This window comes from Heteronotia binoei, chromosome 4 (genome assembly GCF_032191835.1).
Source record: "Heteronotia binoei isolate CCM8104 ecotype False Entrance Well chromosome 4, APGP_CSIRO_Hbin_v1, whole genome shotgun sequence".
Classification (NCBI taxonomy): domain Eukaryota; kingdom Metazoa; phylum Chordata; class Lepidosauria; order Squamata; family Gekkonidae; genus Heteronotia; species Heteronotia binoei.
In genome coordinates, this window is record NC_083226.1 from 141,789,049 (window position 1) to 141,812,557 (window position 23,509).

Sequence of the window (23,509 nt, forward strand, 5' to 3'; positions counted from 1 at the left end):
GGAGCCTTATTCTTCTTAATTGCTGATATTAGGGGTTTTATTTTGTTGGAAGTGGCAGGAGGGCAGGGAGGTTATAAACTTGATGCATTTGTTGTGGTAGTTTCAACTATATCAGCACTCTGCTTAGAATGATTAAATAACTGGAGGAAGTGTTCTTCCCAGCTGGGCTGAGCTATATAAGAATCTAATTCACAACATAGTCTTCCACCTAAATTTGCAACAATGCACCAGACCTTCACATATCCTTCTGGTCCAATGCCAAGATATGTTTCTGCCATGATCCTTTTTGTGAAACAAGCTTTTTCCTCCTAAGAAGTTGTTTATAATTATTACGGAGTTCAAAAAAAGATTTTGGTAAACAATTTTGTGGGTCCTATTTATACATTTTAAGAGCATGCCTATGCTCCTTTTTATTTTTTCTTATTCTGGCATTCACTATTGAACCAGATGCTATTAGTTTGCTTCCCTTCATTTAAAATTGTATGTATTTATTTATTTTAGTAAATTTATGTTCCGCCCTACTCCGCGGATGGGCTCGGTGGATTACAACATAGTCAAACATTTAAAACATTAAAACCCATAACATCAGTACATTAAAACAAATGAACCTCCTGGTTCAGAGCAGAATACAAAAGTATATAATTTTAGTGCAAATTCCAGCCGGCTTATAACCAATGATGACATATTTCAGATGGGCTGTCAAAGGTAAAATGCTTCAGTGAGACAGGCCAATTTAATTTAATTTGGATTCCCAAAGTCCTGGTGGAACAGCTCCATCTTGCAGGCCCTTCAAAAAGGTAGCAATTCTGGCAGGACCCTAATCTCCAATGGGAGCATGTCCCACCAGGCCAGGGCCAGGGCAGAAAAAACCCTCACCCTGGTTGAGGCCAGACGGACATCCTTAGGGCTGGGGACAACCAGGATTTCGAGGCACATATGGGGAGAGGTGGTCCCTCAGATATGTCGGTCCCAGGTTGCGCAGGACTCTGATGGTCAGTACCAGAACCTTGAAACAATCCAGTACTCAATAGGTAGCCACTGCAAATGGCATAACACTGGCCAAATAGCTTCCCATACAGACAGTACCATCAGCAGGTGCACTGCTGCATTTTGCACCAGCTGGAGTTTCCAGATTAGCCCCAAGGGCAAGCCCATGTAGTGCGAGCTGCAGTACTTCATTCTGGAAGTGACCATTGTGTGGGTCACTGTAACTAAGTCCTGAGGGGAGGTAGGATACCAGCTGCCTGATCTGCCAGAGATAGTAAAAGGCCAACCTGGCAACTGCAGCGACCATAGAAAGTGAGGGCATCCATAGAAATTGAGGCATCCAGGACCACTCCCAGGCTTTTCACCTTCACACAAGTCATGTGCTGTCCAAGGCTGGAAGCCTGATACTCCGTTCTACTCCACCCTGTTTCAGGTACAGGACCTCCATCTTTGTTGGATTAAGCTTCAGCCATCTCTACTGCAGCCATGCAGCTATGACCCCCCAATGCCTCAGCCAGGTGTCCTGGGGCAGAGTCTGGGCAACCGTTCATCAACAGATAGAGTTGAGTGTCATCCGCATACTGGTGACAACCCAGCCCAAACCCCAGGCTAACTGGGTGAGGGGGCTCTTATAGATGTTAAACATCATTGGCAAGAGAATTGCCCCTTGGGGCACACCACATTCAAGTGGTGCCACAAGGAGACCTGCTCCCCAAGTGCCATCCTCTGTCTCCGACCATGGAAAAAGGAGGAAAACCATTGTAAGGCACCCCCCTAAACTCCTATGTCAGCTAAACATCCCAAGACACTCCTTCCACTGATGGACTGTAAACACCAACCTTTTGGTAGGGGTCCCCTTTCACTTCCCCTACAAGAAATCACACTCACATGGATGCCTCCCTCTTAGCTTGGGATGCTCACATTGGGCAAATGACAGGAAGTAGAACATGTTCCACACAGGAAACACTCCATCTTATCCACATGTTCAAAGCCATTTTCAACAGTTTGTTAGCCCCACACTGTTTTCTGTTGGGCAAAAACTTTCAAATTGCTGCTGACAACCTCATGGCCATGTTTTACATAAACAGGGTGACACATTTTCATCAACTCTCACTTCTCCATGCTTATTTGGGAATAAGGAATTCACAGCAATGAGACTATACAGGATTCAAACATAACTGGAACTAACAACCATCTAGCAGACTTCATCAGCTACACTCCATTAGTGCCTCAAAAATGATAACTCAAGCATTGTGGCTTATTCGATGACCAACCACAAGTTTCTGACGGACAGCAAGCAGATGCATACTTAGAGGCAGTGCTGCTTGGGAGAGAGTGAGCTAGCTGAATTGATTGACAGCTCTGATTGAACTTGCTCTGATTGGAGGACTGCTGCTAACTGTAGAGGGGGGAATGATGGTTAGGCAGTTGGAGAGTTGGTTGAAGAAGAGAGTGGTGGCTTGGGAGACTCTCTGGTGTGAAAGGAGTCTGAAGAGTAGAGTCTGTTTCATAGCCAATGTGATGTGGCTTTGGAAAAAGGAGAGACTCTGGAGGAGACTGTTTTATCAGTCTCTCTGTGTAAAACAAAGAAACATTATTTAGAACATAAGAGAAGCCATGTTAGATCAGGCCAATGGCCCATCCAGTCCAACACTCTGTGTCACACAGTGGCAAAAAAAAATTATATATACACACACACCGTGGCTAATAGCCACTGATGGACCTCTGCTCCATACTTGTGGCCGCCACCACCTCTTGTGGCAGTGAATTCCACATGTTAATCACCCTTTGGGTGAAGAAGTACTTCCTTTTATCTGTTTTAACCTGTCTGCTCAGCAATTTCATCGAATGCCCGCGAGTTCTTGTATTGTGAGAAAGGGAGAAAAGTACTTCTTTCTCTACTTTCTCCATCCCATGCATTATCTTGTAAACCTCTATCATGTCACCCCGCAGTCGACATTTCTCCAAGCTAGAGTCCCAAGCGTTTCAACCTTTCTTCATAGGGAAAGTGCTCCAGCCCTTTAATCATTCTAGTTGCCCTTTTCTGGACTTTCTCCAATGCTATAATATCCTTTTTGAGGTGCGGCGACCAGAACTGCACACAGTACTCCAAATGAGACCGCACCATCGATTTATACAGGGGCATTATGATACTGGCTGATGTGTTTTCAATTCCCTTCCTAATAATTTCCAGCATGGCATTGGCCTTTTTTTATTGCAAACGCACACTGTCTTGACATTTTCAGTGAGTTATCTTGAGAAAGGAATTAGTTCTCCATTTATCAGCTTAATATCCAGTTTGAAGAGACTGTAAATCTGGAAGATTGCAGTTTGGCAAAAGGTTTAAAGTGGCATTGAAAGGCCCTAAATACACCCCAAAACAGAGTTATTTATCTTAAGGAGAAGATAATAATGAATTTGCCAGAGAAAAGGGTCTAGTAGGAAAACCCTAGTTTTAAACCCAAAGGGATAAAGCTGAGTACATTTTCAAGTCTGTGTAACCAACATATATTAAATTCAAAAGGAAACATAAGGCAGTCAAGAACAAGTACTATCTAAGCCAGGGGTGTCAAACTCATTTGTTAGGAGGGCTGGATGGCACAAGTGGGACTTTGTGGGGCCAGGCCATGTGTGTTATAAAATGTAATGTGAGGTAGTGGAGATACAAACTTTATAAAGGACGCAGACAAACACAAAGATAATTAAAAAATATAACTATCTTTTAATTAACTTAAGATACAAACATGCTTAAAGCTCTTGCAGTATTTTGTTTAAAATGCAAAGGGTGGGGAATAGTGTGATTTGGCAATGTAATTTTACAAATAAAAACATCAAGAAAAAGCACAAGGATCATAGCAAAAACCAAAAATATAAAATTCTCTGAGCCTGGGAAAACACGAAAGGTGGGGGAATAGTGTGATTTGGTGATGCAGTTTTACAAATAAAACATCAAGAAAAAGTACAAGGATCACAGCAGAAAATAAAAAATATAAAATGCTCTGAGCCTAGGAAAACACTGAAATGGCATTTTAAGCTTCTTCCTCCCCCCTCCCCAGAGTCTACTCAGATATGCAATAGCTCTCCCTTTGGATGTGGGTTCCCAGGTTAGAGTACTCACTAAGCACCAGTTCTCAGGTCCATTGAGCAAACAAGCACCAACCCTTTATTTGCAAGGACACATCTCCAGGAAGCATGAGCTTCAGCTGGCTGTAGGAATGCTGAAAAGTAAAACTGTTAGCCAAATTTCCTTCAGATGAGGTATAGGGGAATTTACCAGGTGGACAGTCTTCCCAGGTACCCTTTGAAATAATGAGATTGGTGGTAAATTAAAGGGATTTTTATTAGAAAAATAGTTCAAGCATACAAGGGAATAAATCACACAAGCAATCACAGAGTCCTAGGAAAAAGAGCAAGAAACTGGATAGGGAAACATATGCAAAAAATACAGACAGGGAAATACTTTACCAGTCTCAAAGAATCCAGAAGAATGGTCCAAAAGCAAAGGCAATAAGAGAAGGGGGAGCGGGAAACAACCAGCATAACTTGCTATAATGGGCCCAATACTGATCAGGTATTTGGTGGTGGCTCAAGTAGCAAAGGTGGGAGTACCACAAGAGACTCACTGATCTGGCAAAAAATTGGCCTTCTTATAACCAAAATAATGTCCTGAGGCTCTGCCAGGTGACACCTGACATCACCCGAGAGATGGCTCCCAGGAAATTCACCAAAGGATTAATGGGTGTTGATTGTTTTAACCTATTGCAAACCGTCACTCAAACAAAGAAATATGATGGGTCAATCTAACACCAGATTACTATCCATTGTGACACTGGAGCTAACACAATGGAGGAGGTCTACATGATAGGATTAAGTCCTTTACAGCAATCATCTGTATGATTCTTTGTGTCCGACGCTCTCCTAGATGGTCGGCAGGAACAGTCTTTTGTTGGGTATGAAGACGTGACAGCAAGTCACTGTACAGGCTGTACAGGTCGGCGCGAAGGGGGCCCCTGCTGAACTGCTGAACATCGCGGGGGAGTGTCGCCGCTGCTTGGGCTGACGCCGAGACAGGGCACGGCTACGACCCGACGTCTGGCAGAGGCTGACTCAGTGACGGACCGGATTGGGGAGCGGGCTGGCGAGACGAGGGGGGAAGCGGTGAGCGGAGTGTATGACTTAGTCGGGGCTACTTTAACAGTGGTGGGGAGTCTTGGGGTGGTAGGCAAACAGAGGAGTGGGCTGGTCCCGGGGCATAGGCTTCGGTGAGCACCCTGGCCTCTGCTTCTGTCCCGCCCCTTCTCTCCCACCCACCCCCCACTCTGCTCCCGCCCTTACCCTCATCGTCACCCCCACCCCCGCGTCTGGACCTGTAGCTGAGAGCAGTTGGGAGCCTCTGACCACGAAGCCCTATATGGGGCTCGGCTCCCCAAAGTGTGGAACTGCAACTACCATCTTCCGCCTTGGAAAGGCCTGCATTTAAGAACTGCCTGGCACTTTAAATATTTTAAACCCTACACCTGCACTTTAAGAACTGTGACAGACCGCAGACTTTACACACCTTAGCACCCAATCTTAACCTTAACATCATCAATTAGTAGTAAGGGCAATGCCCTATCCCACCTTTCTTTGATTCTATTAGCCCGTTCCCTAATTGTTTAGTGACCACTAATAAGATTTATTATTAATTAACTAGGAATTGATTAGCAATTGGATTTATTATGCAGTGTGTATTTATGTATTTATATATGTATTTAATTATGTAAATGCATACTGATTGATTTATTTTATTTATTTACATTAGCACTTTAATTTGGACTGTATGGGGGACGCTATTTTATTAATGTGCTATAGAGATATTATTATTGGACTAATCACTAGAGGGAAGATTAGGGTCTTGGGAATTTAACTGACTAAATTGTAGTAAGTCAGACAATTGGGAACTGGGGGCGGAGGGTGGACTAGGGCTCATTCATGCTCTGAACTAGACAATCAGCTAGGTGGGCACAGACATACTACTACATCTTAGATTGTATAGGAACATAACTGGGAATGCCTGGCCAGGGGATTCCAGTGCTCCTGGGGAGGGGAAGATATGGCGGTGGGAGGGGACAGAGGAGTGGGGGAAGGGGACTGAGACAAAACAGGGCTCGGCACCTTCCAGTCTACTTCCCATCCCAACGGTGACAGGTAGTGGAACCAGGAGAATTTGCCCACACCCGTCATTGGTGTTATGCAACACCAGGTCTATAAATAATAAGACCGAGACTCTTAGAGACTTCCTGCTTCGGCAGGACGCAGACCTGGCTTGCGTGACCGAGACGTGGGTGCAAGAAGGGGAGACAGTGACTCTCTCTCAGATGACCCCCCCCCCCGGGCTACTCGGTCTTTCATCAATCGTGGGTTAGTGGGTGGGGGGAGGGGTGGTGTTATTCATACGGGAGGATTACTCGTTCCGGGCTCTCCCGGCCCCAACAATCAATGGCGTTGAATGTGCTGGCTTGGCGTGGGATGTCGGAGAGGGGTTGGCGATCTGGCTGGTGTACTATCCGCCTAACGCACCGGCCAGCGCCTTACCATCCCTGATGGAGGCGGTATCGGGCTGGGCATTGGAGCACCCGAGGCTTGTGGTCCTGGGTGACTTCAATGTCCATGCCGATGACGCGGCCTCCAGTCGGGCAATGGACCTAGTGTCTTCCATGGCGACACTGGGACTCTCTCAATTTATTACGACTCCTACGCATCAGGCGGGACACACATTAGACCTGATCTTTGCGTCCAGGATTCGGGTGAGCGATATCGCAACGGAGGCGGTGCCATGGTCGGATCACCTAGCCCTCAAGGCCCGTATGGAGACGCCACACCAACCCTGTAAGGGCGGAGAGCCTATTTTGGCTTGCCCGCACAGCCTGATGGACCCGGAACGGTTCCAGATGGCTCTTCGGGATCCCTGGCTCCCTGGTGATTCCCTTGATGCCCTAGTTGATGCCTGGCAAGACCGGCTAACTGGGGCAATCAACGAGATTGCACCTTGACGTCCTCTGCACCCTCGTTTGAAGCTGGCTCCATGGTACACCTCGGATATATGCCAGCTGAAACAAGGACTCAGACAACTAGAGAGGCAGTGGCAGCGCACTTGTGGCGAAGCAGCGAGAACATCTTATAGAACGCTTATGAGGTCATATGAGATGGCACTCAAGGCTACGAAGAAAGATTACTTCGCAGCCAAGATTGCATCTGCAAATTTGCGCCCGGCACAATTGTTTAAAATAATTAGAAATTTAACTACGCTGCCCCAGGGCAGGCCAAATGTTAGAGAATTGGAAATAGGCTGTGAGGCTTTTGTGAAATTTTTTGCAGACAAAATTACGTCGCTCTGCCAGGACCTGCCCATCACTTTAGATACAGTATACGAACTGGAGGCTCCGTGCCTGTCTTCAGGTTTACTCCTGGATCATTTTGACCCGCTCAGCCTGGAGGAAGTCGATGGAATTCTCTCCTCTGCACGCCCAACAACTTGCGATCTAGACCCATGCCCCTCCTGGCTAATTAAATCTTGCCTGAGGGAGCTTAGATGTCCTCTACGGGACATCATAAATAGATCCCTCTTGGAGGGGCGCTTTCCAACGCCCTTAAAAGAGGCCTTGGTCCGCCCCCTCTTGAAAAAAAGTATAGCAGACCTGGCCGAATTGGCAAATTACTGGCCGGTCTCGAATTTACCATTTTTAGGTAAAATTATAGAGAGGGCAGTGGCGCTGCAGTTGCAGGGTTTTCTGGATGACGCTTCCATTCCTAGACCCTTGCCAGTCCGGCTTTCGCCCAGGTCATGGGACGGAGACAGTGCTGGTCGCCTTGGTGGATGACCTCCAGCAGCACCTGGATCAAGACGGTGTGGCGGTGCTGACGTTGCTAGACCTGTCGGCCGTGTTCGACACGGTCGACCACTGGCTGCTGACCCGCCGCCTCGCCGATGTTGGGGTTAGGGTGTCGGCCTTACAATGGCTTTCCTCCTTCCTTGAGGATCGGGGACAAAGGGTGGCAATCGGGGGTGAGCTCTCTCAGAGACGTACACTACATTGTGGGGTACCTCAGGGAGCAGTTCTCTCGCCGATGCTATTTAATATCTATATGCGCCCCCTTGCCCAGATTGCCAGGAGGTATGGGCTTGGGTGTCACCAATATGCAGATGACACCCAGTTCTATCTGCTAATGGACGGCCGGCCTGGCTGCGCCCCAGAGAACTTGGACCTGGCACTGCAGGCCGTGGCAACTTGGTTAAGGCTGAGCGGGCTGAAATTGGATCCGGCGAAGACAGAGGTCCTTTGCCTGGGTCGGGGCGCTCGGGGGGGGGGGAAATACCTCTCCCCGTCTTTGACGGGGTGCCGCTGAAAGCGGCACGCCAAGTCAGAAGCCTGGGAGTTCTACTGGAGCCTTCATTATCAATGGAGGCCCAGATAGCAGCCGCTGCCAAGTCAGCCTTTTTTCATCTGAGGCAGGCAAGGCAGTTGGCCCCCTTCCTAGAGCGTCGGGACCTGGCAACAGTGATACATGCAACGGTCACCTCGAGATTGGATTACTGTAATGCCTTCTACATGGGGCTGCCTTTATGCTGAACCCAGAAGCTGCAGCTAGTGCAGAACGCGGCTGCCAGACTGTTGCTGGGGCTCCCAAAGCGGGAGCACATACAGCCGGGGCTGCGTGAACTGCACTGGCTGCCAGTTATATACCGGATTCATTACAAAGTGCTGGTTATTACCTTTAAAGCCCTCTATGGCCGAGGACCTGTCTACCTTAGGGACCGCCTCTCCCCATATGAACCCCAGAGAGCACTGAGGTCAGCAGGGAAGAACCTGCTGACTATCCCCGGGTCAAAGGAGGTAAGACTCCAGAGCACCCGTACTCGGGCTTTTTCTGTCATGGCCCCACAGCTCTGGAACCAGCTTCCAGAAGAAATGCGGGCCCTGCGGGACTTTGAACAGTTCCGCAGGGCCTGCAAGACCATCCTGTTCCAGACAGCCTTCACCAGCTGAAACTACTAAACTACCAGTAAACTTGCCAGTGATTGTAGCACAAAGTATTAATGTTTTTAGAATTTTAACGGATTTTAATTAACTGTAATTATTTGTTATTTATTGTATATTGTATGTATTGAGTTTTTGCTGTTAGCCGCCCTGAGCCGCTTGGTCGGGGAGGGTGGGATACAAATAAAATGTGACTGACTGACAAGTCTATTGTTGACTGTTGGCTTCTTCATTTTACATCTCCATAGCACAACCAGAGTATGTGGGGCTCTCATCTCACCCTCATGGTGCTTTGTAGGATCGAGAGTTGTTTTAGGACATCACAGGAACATGGCTTCTATGAGGGATGCTTCTTTGGCACTGTCTTCTGATGACAGGAACGCAGTTGCAGTCTGCAGGGCTGGGCAGCTATTTAGAGAAGTGCTTCTTTGCAGGAGAAGCACAAAGAGTCACATCAATAACAGGAACGGGCAGGGAACTGTCTGCAGTCTGGCTGGAAAATCTTGCTGCTTTAGTTCACACAGAGTAAAATGTCCATACTGGGTTGGCTCCCAAGCCAAAGACGGAGTCAAACCAGACCGAGTGTCCAATAAGGTAGCATGTATGTGAGTTTAAGGATAAAAGTCCATGGTGGCTGAGAGTCCATGTGTGTCTGGCACCAGAGCCAGGGGAATCATAGTCCATTAATGGTGGGGAGGGGGTGCAGGAGGCTGTCTCTGAATACTGTCCATCAAAAGTGATGTAACTGGGAAGGCACTGATGGTCTTATGCTGGTACACTTTCTTATTTAAGCACATACAGTTAGCGCCCCCTCTTCTTTAGCCACACTCAACCATAGAGAAAATATTGCCAAGTTTTGCAGCCAAAACCAACCACATTTTTGAAATGTAGATAAGTTGCTTGCCTAGGGCCATCAGAACAGGAAATTCTAAAGCAAGCTGTAGAATTTAACCAATACAGTATCTTTATTCTAATCAAACACATTTGCTGTAAAAATGGCAAGATGTAAAAAGTAGCTGCGGTATGTTTTTTAAAAAATTTTTTGCAACAGACACTAAAGCTAAAACTTAAATGTTAGGTACAGAGTGAATGGTAGCACCTATTTGAATATTATAATAAACAATAATCTAAAAGTTATTCATTTTTAATTTCATAACAGGTTCTAGTTTTAAAATCAAAGAACTAGAAAAAACTGAATGATATGAAATATATTTTATGGTAGTTTTATTATTTTGCAACTACTTTTGGTGTGTGAATCAGCAGTCTTGTAGAAGATTCAGTGTGCTTATGGAGGCTGAATCTCACCTTCATCCAGCAGAACTTCCCCACTAATTTAAAATAAAATGCTAGAGAGCCTTACATGATTTGAACGCATTTTTAGTCATGCCAGTGACTAAGAGCGAGTAGCATGTAGTCATTAGATTAGGCTTTGGGAGAGTCAGGTTAAAATCTCCACTCTGCCATGGAAACTTGATAGGTCATCTTCAGCCAGTCATACACTCTCAACCTAATGTACCCCTTGGGGTTGTTGTGACAATAAAATGGAGGCGAGGACGGTGATAAAATCCCACTGGGGAGAAAAGCTGGATATAAACAAAGTAAATAAATACTTCTTAATATTCATTAATCAAGATCTTATTTTATCTCAATTTTTATTAGCCATGTCCTTTGGGGGCGCGTGATTTTCGAGAGAAGCAGTGTGCAGACTTTGACAATATGCCTTTCCGAGGAAAATATTACAACTGGAAGCCCTATACAGGAGGTAATCTGTAGTTTGATAATAATGGGTGTGATCCAGCTATAGATGGTGGAGGCCTTCACTCATACTAGATGTTGGATAGAATAGACACTGCTTTTTGTATCTGTATTCAGGTGTCAGGAGTAAGGTTTCCTTATGCACTGCCACTGTGTTCAACTTGGGTTTGAGCTTGCAGTTATAATGTACCAGTGGTCAGCCCTGTGCACCCTTCAGATGAGTAGCCAGTACTCATAGGCAAATTACTTCTGCTTGGACTGTGCGAGGGGTCCATCCAGAGTCAGACTGTGGGTAGACAGCTGTGCTACTGGAAGAGGAGGCTGTTGCTACCTTATCTGCACCAGGAGCCTATTCCATGCCATTGCATGTTGCAGCTTTTATCAGGAGGTCATTTGCTCACTTGCATTGAAGGAGCTGACTCAGACCTTTTCTGTACAGTGGGCTTACTACTGATTTTCTGTAAGTAGAATTTTCAAGCTGCTGCTTCAGCTTGGCTGCACCCATTCTTCAAAAGGGCATTTCCTTCTGTGTTTTTCTTTTTGAATTCTCTTTAAACCCGCCTCTCTGCCACTCCTTGGAAAAGGGGAGGATTTTTTATTACATAGCATTGTCGTCATAGGTTTCATTATGGATGGCCCTTCCTTTTCTTGTGCATGCATAATAGTGTTATAATGCAATTGCATTGGCAACTAAAGGCAGAATGTGGATTGGTGAAATGTTCGATTGTGATTAATCATTTGGATTCCCACTGTGAGGTGGCAGCATTTTTAAAAGCTGCTATTTTGATCCCTGACCTGGTACCAGAGAATCTTGGTGTTCTTTAATGTTCTCTTCCCAAAAGCCGTGGACATGGAAGAAACCATATTTCTCAGAGTGCACACAGTGTTGGCTTCTGTGGAGAATCTGATCCTGTTCTGCCTTAAGTCTTCTATAATTGCTTGATCATTTTCAGGAAAGCCTAAAAATAACAGTTCAGGAGAGAAAATGGCTTCTCTGGTGCACTACCGCCACTCTGTTTCCCTCTTCCACTGATAAACTATAAATGTAGTCTGTCCGAATCTCTTCATTGAATGTTGTCAGAATTGGAACCAGTATGCTGCCATGTGGTTCCAATTAAGGGCCCATGAAACATTACCAATACTTAATTTGTTCAAATTAACAAGAGTTGATCATTAATGTTAGACTTTTAATTCTGAAATTTTTCAGTGTCTCTAACCCAAAGTCAAGTGGCCTCAAGAGAGGTGGGCTAAGCAGAGAGGTTAGAGGCTGAAGAGGATATTGCAAGTGTGAGGAAGTCAGAGGACCAGGAAAAGAGTGCAGGACAGTCATGGGACATGCGCTTTGGGGGTGCAAACTTAATGAGTATATAACTGTACAAGTGTCCTTATGGAAATAGGATTAATCCTGTATTTTAAAAAATGTTTAGGTGGGGTTAAGCCATGTGCACTAAACTGCTTAGCAGAAGGTTACAATTTTTACACTGAACGTGCCCCTGCAGTCATTGATGGAACACAGTGCAACGCAGATTCACTGGATATTTGTATCAATGGAGAATGCAAGGTACATATTCATACATCTATGCATTATTTAGCAGTACAACAAAGTAACTTAAACATTTCCATACAACAGCTTTCTCTTTCACAAAGTTTTAGTGTTAGCAGTTATTATGTCAGTCTTCCTTATTTACTTTATTAAAAACTTGCAGTGGGTATAATCAGGGGTGGAATTCTAGCGGGAGCTCCTTTGCATATTAGGCCACACACCCCTGATGTAGCCAATCCTCCAAGAGCTTTACAAGGCTTCTTTTGTAAGCTCTTAGAGGATTGGCTACATCTGGGGTGTGTGGCCTAATATGCAAGGAGCACCTGCTAGAATTCCACCCCTGGGTATAATGGACATTCTTAGCATCCTGGGAACGCTCTGTACACATGGTTCTGAATTGTGTTTCAAATATATCCATTGCCCCCCAAGTCGGAATAAAGAGGCGGACACAATTAAATTGGTAAAAATATGGGCCACTTTATTAAATAACACAGCAAGGGCAACCGAACTGCAGCCAGGTCAGGGCCAGGGGTCTCCTCAGACCGCTCCCCTGCCTTTTTCAGCGGGCGAGAGATCCGACCCCCCAGCCGGAGCTGTGTGTCACAGCTCCTGTCAGGTAGGCCCAGCAGGGAGGCTTGCACCGGAGGGCCTAGACACCAGACGTGCGTCTCAGCGAAAGGCACCCATCCAATCAAGTCTCCAGGACAGTCTGCATTCACACATCTCGGGTCACCAATACCCAAAGGTTGATCCTGCCAGACCCCTAAGTCCCCAAAAGGGGGAGGCTAACCGGTCCTCCCCAGGCCGCATGGCACCATAAACCCAGTAAAACCTGCCACTACTAAGGCCAAGTCTCTACTTAGGGCTTAGTACCCACCAAAAGGCCCAAAGCCAACACAAGCCCTTGCCAAAGATCCCTCAGGAAAAGGATATTACCCTTTTCCGAGAGATGCACCCTATCCCCTCTGTAGAGGTCAGGATATTCTGTAGAAATATCCGGATGGGGCAAATAGTGGCCCAAACCACCCTCCAACGCCTTACAAATCTCCTTATTCGCTCTATAACGAGCCCTCTCTATCCTAGCTGGATTCCAAGCACTGCACCACACCAAGTGCGGAATCATGGCTGACCAGACTATAATGGTACTGGGCCATCTTTTCTTAATGTACTTGAAATCATCTCGAGCTTGCAAGATCAAAGCCTTGCCTTTAATCAGCCCGAGATCATTCCCCCCCAGGTGAATAATTAAAACCTGAGGAGGAGGGCCCACACACCCATGAAACAAAAGCGGCAGCAAACCAGGCCACTGAAGACCCTGGCGCCCCCGCCATTCAACCGTAACATATTTGCTGAGCCCCAGCTGAGAGCTAACAGCAGTTCTCCGAGCTTGATGTGCCGCCCAAAACACATAACTGTGCTCGCAGATGAGAACTCGGCTTCTCTGGCCAGGAACAACAGCATCTAAAAAGAGAAACAGACAAGTTATAAAACCCAAACCTTAAACTACCCCAGCTCCCAATAACAAAGCTAAGAGTGGAGCAAAGGGCGAATATAACCTTTATAAGCCTGAGATCGCCAACGGCCAAGTCGCTGGATGGACAAAGAAGAATAACCCGCGGCCGCGGCCGTAGAGGCCGCCCCAATTCTAAAGGAGTGAGTACCAAACCTCACTCCAGACAACCCCAACAAAGCTAAAGCCCTAGACATCACTGCCCAAAACTGATGTTTTGTCAGAGGGCTGCCTCCAAAATGACAAAACAACAACCCTTCGCAGCCTCCCCACACGGCCAAATAATCAGCCAATGCGGAAACTGGGCAAAGCTCCACCTCTGAACACGGACCCAACTCCACCACAGTCCCAATGTCTTGTTGATCCATCTTGGATTGGCGAATGGTAAGAGCCGCCTTACCCCCTGTTAACCTAATATCCCTCAGTGACAAGGCCCTGCCAGAAACATCATTCCTGGAGCTTGCCACCAGTTCACTAATCCTCAGCGCCACCAAAGAGGCTGCATGAAACAAAACAGCCTCAAAATGAGATGCACAGACTGCTCTCCACACCCCTTTCAAACCCCTAAAAATCTCAGGAGACATAGGGTTCCTGGTATCAGGCTTACGCCCAACCTTTCTGGACCACCCCTCCAGCATCTTTCGAATACAAAAATCTACTGTTTCCTCCTTATACCCCAACGCCTTGCTAGCAAAGGCCAGCGCAGACATGTGTCCTCTAATTGATTGCACGGCCAATCCCTTACCTTTTAAGGAACACAATAATGGAGCAACTGCTCCACCGGGAGGGGCCAAACAATGCGATACCCTACCTCGGCCCTAAAGTCTTCAAACTGCCACACAGCATGTTCGTAAGACTTCCTGGTGCTAGGCACAATGGCTAGGCCTATCTCTCTGCAGGCCTCGGCTCTCCAATCAGCCATAGCTCCTGGGGCATTGGCGCTGCCTCCTGATCGGAGTTTGGGGCCAACTGACGAAACCTCTCCATCTGTTTACGAGAGAGAGCATCAGCCACCCTGTTATTCACCCCCGGAACATGCTTGGCCAAAAACAAAATGTTAAGCCGCAGGCAATGCAGAGTGAAAGCCCTCACCAACCTCATAACCCGTTGCGATTTGGATGAAAGGGAATTAATAACATGAACAACAGCCATGTTATCGCACCAAAAATGAACAGTGCGATCGACCTTATCGCTCCCCCACAACCAAACCGCAACGAAAATGGGAAAAATTCAAAAAAACGTGAGATCCCAGCTCAAACCGGCCTGCACCCATGAATCCGGCCACACCTCCATGCACCAGTGTCCACGGAACTAGACCCCAAAACGTAATGACCCAGCCGCATCGGACATGACCTGAAGCTCCGCCTCAAGCCTCATGTCCTCTCTCCAAAAAGAAATCCCATTAAAGGCTTCCAAAAACTCCTGCCACACCCGCAGGTCCTCCCTCATGTTGCTAGTAACCCTGGTCCTGTGCTGGGGCAAGCGAAGGTCCGCCATTGCGTCACAGAACCTACGAAGAAAAGCCCTACCCGGGGCAACCACTTCGCAAGCAAAGTTAAGAAGCTGCTGAAGCTTCTTAACTGCTGAAGCTCAAGAAGCGTAACCTTCTTTTTGAGGAGGAAAGTACTTATCCTATCCCTCAAATCCTCCAGCTTCTGGCAAGGAATCCTAGACGATTGTGCTAAAGTGTCCAGCTCGATCCCCAAAAACACAAGGCAATGTGCCGGGCCCTCTGTTTTTTCCTTGGCCAATGGCACACCCAACTCAGTGGCCAGCTCAATAAAGCCAGACAACAACTGAGCGCAGCATCCAAAACCCACAGGGCCCACAAACAGGTAGTCATCCAAATAATGAACAACATTCTGTAAACCCACTTTCTCGCGCACAGCCCATTCGAGAAATGTGCTGAAACACTTGAAACCAGCACATGATACAGAGCAGCCCATAGGCAACGCCCTGTCCATGTAAAATTGCCCTGCAAAAGAGAAACCCAAAAGCTCAAAATCATCCGGTTGGACAGGGAGAAGGTGAAATGCAGACTTGATATCACATTTAGCCAACTCAGCCCCCTGACCACAGCGTTGAACGACGCCCACGGCTTGATTGAAGGTAGTATACCTAACTGAGCATAGCTCCTCAGGTATCCCATCATTAACGGAAGAACCCTTGGGGTAAGAAAGGTGGTGAATCAAACGGAATTCACCAGGTGCCTTCTTTGGTACCACCCCTAAAGGGGAAACCCTAAGGTTAACCACTGGAGGACTAGCAAATGGCCCTAAAATCCTGCCCTCCGCCAGCTCCTTGGCAATCTTAGCCTCCACTATGTGCTCTAAACCCTAAACTGAACTGAGGTTCCAACACCAAGTTGGTACCCGAGAACTCTGAAAAGGAATTCTAAAACCTAACGTAAAACCGTTCAACAAATATAAACTGTCAGCCCTACGTGGGTACCTACAAAGCCTTTGCTCAAGAGGTCCCAGCTTTATCGGGCTGGGGCCCTTTTCCAGCTTGGGAAGGATCCCCACCCTGTCTTTTCTGACCCTTATGTGGCCGAACTCTTGGACAGTTGTTAAACGAGTGTGGGCCAGCACACAGGGGGCATTCATGCTTGAACTGGCAAGCTTTCTAACTGCACACCCCCTGAGACCCAAACTCCCAGCAAAGCAAGCGGGGTTGAACCGCCTACCCCGCAGAGCTGTGGGAAGATGATGATGAAATGGAAGGAGAAGAGGAACCCTTAGCAACTAAGTGACCGCTGTCAGAGCAGTCTCCCAGATTGGGCTGTGCAGGTGACATCACCTGCAGCCACAACTGTTGGTGAATCTGATCCCAAGGCAGTATTGAATTCCTGGTCGTATTGAATCCAGGCCGGGCCGCTGAACATCGTATACCCTTTGTATATGATGTCCATGTATTGGATCAGCGCTGCCGCCCACCAGGGCTGAGCACGCGCTATCACTCCCGCATATATAAAAAACCCTGGAAGCCAATTGGCGCAGGTCCGATCAACCTTCCTCTACTTAAGCTTCTCCTTCTCTTTATCATCAAGTTCCTTCTTGTCCTTCTTTTCTAATTCCCTAAATAAAAGGGAGAATATGATAACATATTCCCCTTTAAGGATTTTGTCTCTCGTGGCAGGCAGCAGGTGATTGCCTAAAGGTAAGGCAACCTCACCAAAAGGCATAGCACCAAAAGGGACTGCCCTCTAAGGAGATGGGAAACCCCATCCGCCAGTTAAAGCCACAGCTGCCCCCTGCTGCCCCGCCCCAGGCCAATTACCGAATGGGCCAAACTGACCATGTGGCCACATCCAGTTATTCTGCTGTCCCACGCCCAAAGTTGAAGGAGTCCCAGAGCTACCTGAAGCAACACCAGCCCCATTAGGTGCGGCAGATTCCTAAGACTTCCAGGGCCACACAGGCCCAGTATAGGGCAAAGAACCATCCCCCAACTTACCAGGAGGTACAGCAGGCACCAATGCTGTTCCCGCACCAAACACACCAGACGACAGGCCAGATCCAGCATCCGAGCTGCCCAGCCCAACAGCTCCTCCATTAGCAGTTGCAGCAGACCTGCCCTCCAAAATAGACAAACAGGTCAGTATATCCACCTGCAAAGCAAGCTTGGGAACCCACCCTTTCCTTGGCATCTGAGAAGGTGGAAGCCCAGGTGCCTGTTCCAGGGCCTGCAGCCTCTGAAAAATGACTGCGTTCACCTCGTCCTCTCCCTCCTCATCCGAAGACGAGGGGTGTGGAGGACGCTTCTGGGGTGGCTTAGGAACCTTACGAGCAGGCTGCTTACCCTTTGATTTTCCACCACCTTTCCACCCCGACATGTTTGCCACCCAAAGGGATTACGGCCCGGACAAAAATTAAAGAGAGTTTAAACTGCAGTACTTCAGCTTTACCACTCTGCCCCAGGGGCTAAGTCTCACACCCCCCAAAACCACTCAATTTCCTTACCCCCAAAAAGGCCAAAACCCACCCCTAAAATGGCTGCCGCCTCAATAGCACCTAAAATGGCCTCCAAGGCAAGAGGCGAGGCGAAAAACAAGCATAAAATGGCTGCCAGGGACAAGAGGCAAGGAGGAAGAAAGCAACCCCAGTGCCTCACAAAATGGCCGAAGCTCACCCACCCACTGGCTGCTGCCTCAGGCCAACTTAAAATGGCCGCCAAGGCCACAAAGCCATAAGAGAAAGGGTCACCGAGTAAAAGGGGGCCTTGGAAGAATAAGGCCTTCAAAATGAGGCAACCCTCCCACACACACACCTACAAAGCACCCCTGCAATCCCCCCCTAAAGACGCCAACGAGGGGGAAATGGAGGTCCCAGTACAGAACCAACGCTGCGCAGGACGTTAAAGGGTGACCAATAGTAAGGAGGGAAGGAAAATGCCCGCCGCGCTGTATTAACTCCCTGACAAGTCCCACGACGAGATCTGAGAGCCCCAATGCTGCGACACGCTCCGTGCCGAATGGCCCTTAAAGGCCTAATCTCCCCCCCGATGCCAGCTACGAGCGTGAGAGCATGCTCACACCAAGCACCGCAGGAGGACTGACAAGAAGGGAGCGGAGGCTTCTGCAGGCACGCTGAAGCCCCACCCCCTAAAGACGTGCCTCAACGCACTCCAGAATTGCCCACTCTTCCTCCGGGGGGGGCAAAATCTCCCCAACAGCCACGCCGCGATGCGGCAGGCTGCCGGAGGTTCCATTCTCTCTCCCTCCTTGTGTCTCTCTGTATATTTTAATGAAGATTGGATAACTGAAACGCTTCTTGGTTTTAGTTTTGTTTTTTCCTAAAAAAAAAAAATTAACAAACTGATTGTAAAATCTGCTGAATCAGCAACTAAAAACTTAGGTTATATTTTGCTCCGCCTTAAGTCACTGCAGTGTTAAAAAACCATAACATTTTGCTGTGACATAGTATAATGTCTGTCATAAGCCATGCAATGATATGCCACAGGAAGGTTCAGGTGTAAGGCACAGTGTGAAATAATTGCTTTGATTTTATCGTTGTCAATTTATCTTGTCATTGTTTATTTCTTTATTAGCTCAATAAAATAGAAAAATGCATGGAAACAGCTAAGATTCAATTATAGTTTGAAATAATGCCATCAGCCTTCCCTTAAAGTTATTTTTTTTAAAGAAAGAAACCCCTCCTTTTTAAAATTTCCAGCATGTTGGATGTGACAATGTTTTGGGATCTGATGCTAAAGAAGACAGGTGTCGTGTGTGTGGAGGAGATGGAAGTACATGTGAATCTATTGAAGGCTTTTTCAATGATACATTGCCAAGAGGAGGTGAGTTTGAAGTTGTAGTTCATATCTTGTTCGCATGAGATGTACAGGAGGTGACTAAAGGCAGCAGTAATTTTCACCTGATGTCATTCTCTGCTGTAATGACCTACCCAGCAGATGGGCTGAATGTTACGTATTTTTTACTAGCTTCTCTAAGAACTGTTCCTAGTGCTAGTTAACATTTAATGAAGTTGTGACTAGGGATGGCTTACAGCTCAGCTGTTTAAGGCACAAACTTCACAAACTCAGTTTGGTTCATATGCAAGCCAACTGGGTTCATGGAGTACATGATTCTGTTTGTGGACAACCATGAACCAAACCACCTTTTGGTGGTTCTTGCCCATCCCTAGTTGTTGTTGTTATTATTATTACATTTATTTTATTGGCTGGCCTTCCCTGCAAACAGGGCTTAGGACGACTTACAACAATATATGTAAAAAATATAACGAGATCCAGTGCTAGTTGTGATCTGCTTTTCATTCAGCTGTTTGTCATCTCTCCTTCCTTAGACCATTTCCTGCAACAGGCATAATGGAAGATTTGCCTTGAAATGCATAGTCATACAAAAAAGCAAGTGTAAATCAAATTAAGAATATAATTAATTTTTAAATATTTAACAATTCTGGGGTTTGATCATGAAGTGTGACTTAAATAGTGATGAGAAGGGATCCATAAATTAATCTGGGAGTTTGGATTTGGCATGGTTTAGATTCCTTTCAACTGTGATTTAACATGGCAGAATCATTAGTATTTGTAATTGTAATAGGAAACACTATTTTGACCATTTGAATCCTTTCTATTTTATATTGTCATTCCTAGAACATTAAGAAGTGTAATTGTAGATTATTAATAATAATAAGATAAGGTTTACTTTTGATTTATAGGCTACATGGAAGTAGTTCAGATTCCAAAAGGTTCTGTTCACATTGAAATCAAAGAAGTGGCAGTGTCAAAGAACTACATTGGTAAGAGGATACTTTTTTTTGTTAAATATAAAAACTTAATTAGAGTTGCTTGGAAGTAAACATCTGGTACTTATGCAGTTCATTGGTGTGAATCTTAGTCCTCCAGATAACAAGGAGATTGAATGCTAACAAGCATAGGACATGAAAATGAGGAAACTGGAATGGGAAAGCAGCAGAGAAATAAGCAGGGAATTGAAAAGCTGTGAGGGACAGTGCAACTTCAGAGTAGTGGCACACACATTGATTTGGAGAAATGCCATATCTTATTTATCACCTCTGCAATTTACTGGCAGTGTTGCAAATCTATGCTATAAAATAATAGAGCCTGAGAAATGGGAAACTGATAGTAGTACTAACATTATACAATAAAAAGGGAAAAGGTGAATAAAATGAATAATTTTGCTTGATGATCTTGCCTCTCACTCCCGTTCTTCAGTGAAATAGTAAACCTAGCATCTCTCAGGGAAGAGTTCAAAGCTTATTTATCATTTCACATTAGAATATATTTTGTTGCATCACATAAAAATACATGTACATGAAGGTCTTGTGACTGCTAGTTTATAAGTTAACTTTACACCGTTCACTGATGGTGGATGGATTCATTTCTTAATCAGTTGCTTTCTAGATTGGCTCTAATATTCAGTTACGTGGAGTTTTTAAAGCAATAATGAAAGTATTAGAAATAAGGGGAAAGTTAGGCTAGGGTTAGGGGTTAGCTTTTTGTTGTAGTGATGGCAACCAGGACTATCCCTCTATTTATGTATACACAGCAGCTTAATCATAGCTTTAATACAATTGTAAGGCACTGTGAAAAGGTTAAAGTTAGGTTTTATGGTAGCAATAATTAGAAAATATGGTAATTAACAGAAAACTCTGAAGACTTAAGAATGAGTTCGGTTTCAAAATTTTGGGACTGGCTCCTAGAGTAAAAAAAAAATTGTCAAAGCCTGAGCTACATTATCCACAGCCACAATGTCAAACTGCAATAGCAAAAATAAATAAATAAATCTGTTAATTGGCAACACTGCACCCTAGGTAACAAAGGAATGTGAATATTTTTAATCCATGTAATTATTTTCTTGTAGAATGCATACCACAACCTACAAAATACTAGACAAACTTTTTTTAATTGGAGATCTAGTTACACAGTTATGCCTACAAAAGAATAATTTAGGAACATATACAGTCTCTCTGGAAAGTAAAATTGTTTACAAAATTAAAAATAGATTATACTCTGGAAGACAGGGATCTAGGAACTCACCTCAGCCTACAAAAGGTTGGTCCTCGTTTAAAACAATTTATTATACTGTAATATATTGTAGTAAAACTTATTAAAAATTAATACATATACATTACATTTTCTCCCCCCTCCCCCCCTTGTAGTGACTCCCGGCAGTGTATTTTAATTAAATTGTTAAAAAAAGGTAATCAATTTTGTCTATTAAAGAATCTTCATTAAAAAAAACCATCATAAAGCAAAAAGAGAAAAGGAAAGAAAAAACCATAGGTTGTAATTATAATCCATCTTCATAGTAGTCCTTTAGTCATTATCAAACGAACAAAAATAAATATTCCAATAGTCTCACTTTTTACTACAGTCCATTTAACGTTCCTTTAGAATTTAATCATTGTCAAAAATCGCCAAATATCCTTTTAACATTCCTTTGTTAATTCAACATATTTTTGAAATTTTCCCCACTCATTTTTAAACTTCTCTAAATCATGTTCTTTTAAGATTCTTGTAAGCGTGTCCATTTCACTCCAATGCATAACTTTTAAAGTCCATTCCCACTTTTCTGATATTTTGTCTTGCTTCTACATCTGTGCATATAATGTCCGAGCAGCTGAAAGCATATAGCAAATTATCGTACTATCTTGTTTCGGAAATATTTCCATTTGTAATCCCAACAAAAAATGTCTGGTGCCTTCTTGATATTATATCCCAAAATTTTTGAAATCTCTTGCTGAATCATTTGCCAAAATTGTTCTGCCTTTTCACAAGTCCACTACATATGGTAGAAAGATCCTTCTTGTTTTTTACATTTCCAACATCTGTCCGACACCTGATTGTTCATTTTTGCCAGTTTCTTAGGTGTCATATACCACCTATATAACATTTTGAAACAATTTTCTTTAATGTTGTAACATGTCGATATTTTCATAGAGTTCCTCCATAAGTATTCCCATGACTCCATCTGTATTTCCTTATTTATATTTATCGCCCATTTTATCATTTGAGATTTAACTACTTCATCTTCCATAGACCATTTCAATAATAGTTTATAAGTTCTTGAAATCAATTTTTCATTTTCACCAAACAGCATTCTCTCCAATTCTGTTTGTTCTTGTTTTATTCCATCATTCTTAATGTCCTGTTCAAGCGAACTCTTAATTTGTTGCAATTGAAACCAGTTAAATCTTCAGCCGATTTTAATTCCACCTTTCCTCCATGTATTTTTAAAAGCTATGATAACCACTTCTCTTCTTTAGTGTCTGAATACAATTTTATTACTTCTGTTGGCACAATCCAAAGCAGTTTCTTCTCATCCCCATATCTTTTATATTTTGACCAAGTATTTAGTAGATTGCTTCTTATATAATGATGCGGAAAAAAGTCCATCTAATTTTCCCCATAATACATGTAAGCATGCCAACCAAAAACATTTCCATGGCCGCCTAATGCTAGTAATTTTCTGTTTAGTAATGTCATCCATTCCTTAATCCACACCAGGCATACTGCATCATGATACAACTTTAAATTAGGCAGTTGAAATCCTCCCCTTTCTTTCGCATCAGTCAAGATTTTCATTTTAATTCTTGGTTTTTTCCCGGCCCAAACAAATACTGAAAGTTTCCTTTGCCATTTATTAAATTGTTTGTTCTCTTTCACTATTGGAATTGTTTGAAACAGGAGCATAATTCTCAGTAAGACATTCATCTTAATTGCAGAAATTCTGCCCAGCATAGACAAATTCAACTTTTTCCATTTTATCAAATCTCCATCGATCTTATGCCAAAGCTTCTCATAATTATTTTTGTACAAGTCCAGATTTTTTGTTGTTACTTCCACACCTAAATATTTTACTTTGGAAGTAACTTCACACTCTGTTAACCTCTGTAGTTCTTCCTGTTTACTTTTTAACATCTTTTTGCACAAAATTTTTGATTTTTCTTTATTTATATAAAGGCCTGCCAATTCTTCACATTCTTGTATTTTACGAAGCAACAATGGTGTTACATGAGTGGGATTTTCATTTATAAGCATTACATCATCTGCAAACGCTCTGTATTTATAAGAAAAACCTTTCAATTTCAGTCCCTCTATCTCTTTATTTTCTTGAATTTGCATTAGCAAAACCTCTAAAGTCATTATAAATATCAATGGAGATAGAGGGCAACCTTGTCTTGTTCCTTTACTAATTATCATTTTTTCCAT

General features: G+C 44.6%; 1 protein-coding gene across 4 annotated transcripts in view; it reads left to right on the plus strand.

Moving 5' to 3' along the window:
• ADAMTS6 (ADAM metallopeptidase with thrombospondin type 1 motif 6) overlaps positions 1–23,509 on the plus strand; it is a 231,690-nt gene that overhangs the window by 163,592 nt on the left and 44,589 nt on the right. For all 4 annotated transcript variants that reach the window (XM_060235914.1, XM_060235915.1, XM_060235912.1 and 1 more), the window contains 4 exons: positions 10,665–10,767; positions 12,188–12,321; positions 18,988–19,111; positions 19,993–20,073. In XM_060235914.1, the coding sequence (XP_060091897.1) occupies positions 10,665–10,767; positions 12,188–12,321; positions 18,988–19,111; positions 19,993–20,073 (442 nt within the window). The remainder of the gene's footprint in view (positions 1–10,664; positions 10,768–12,187; positions 12,322–18,987; positions 19,112–19,992; positions 20,074–23,509) is intronic.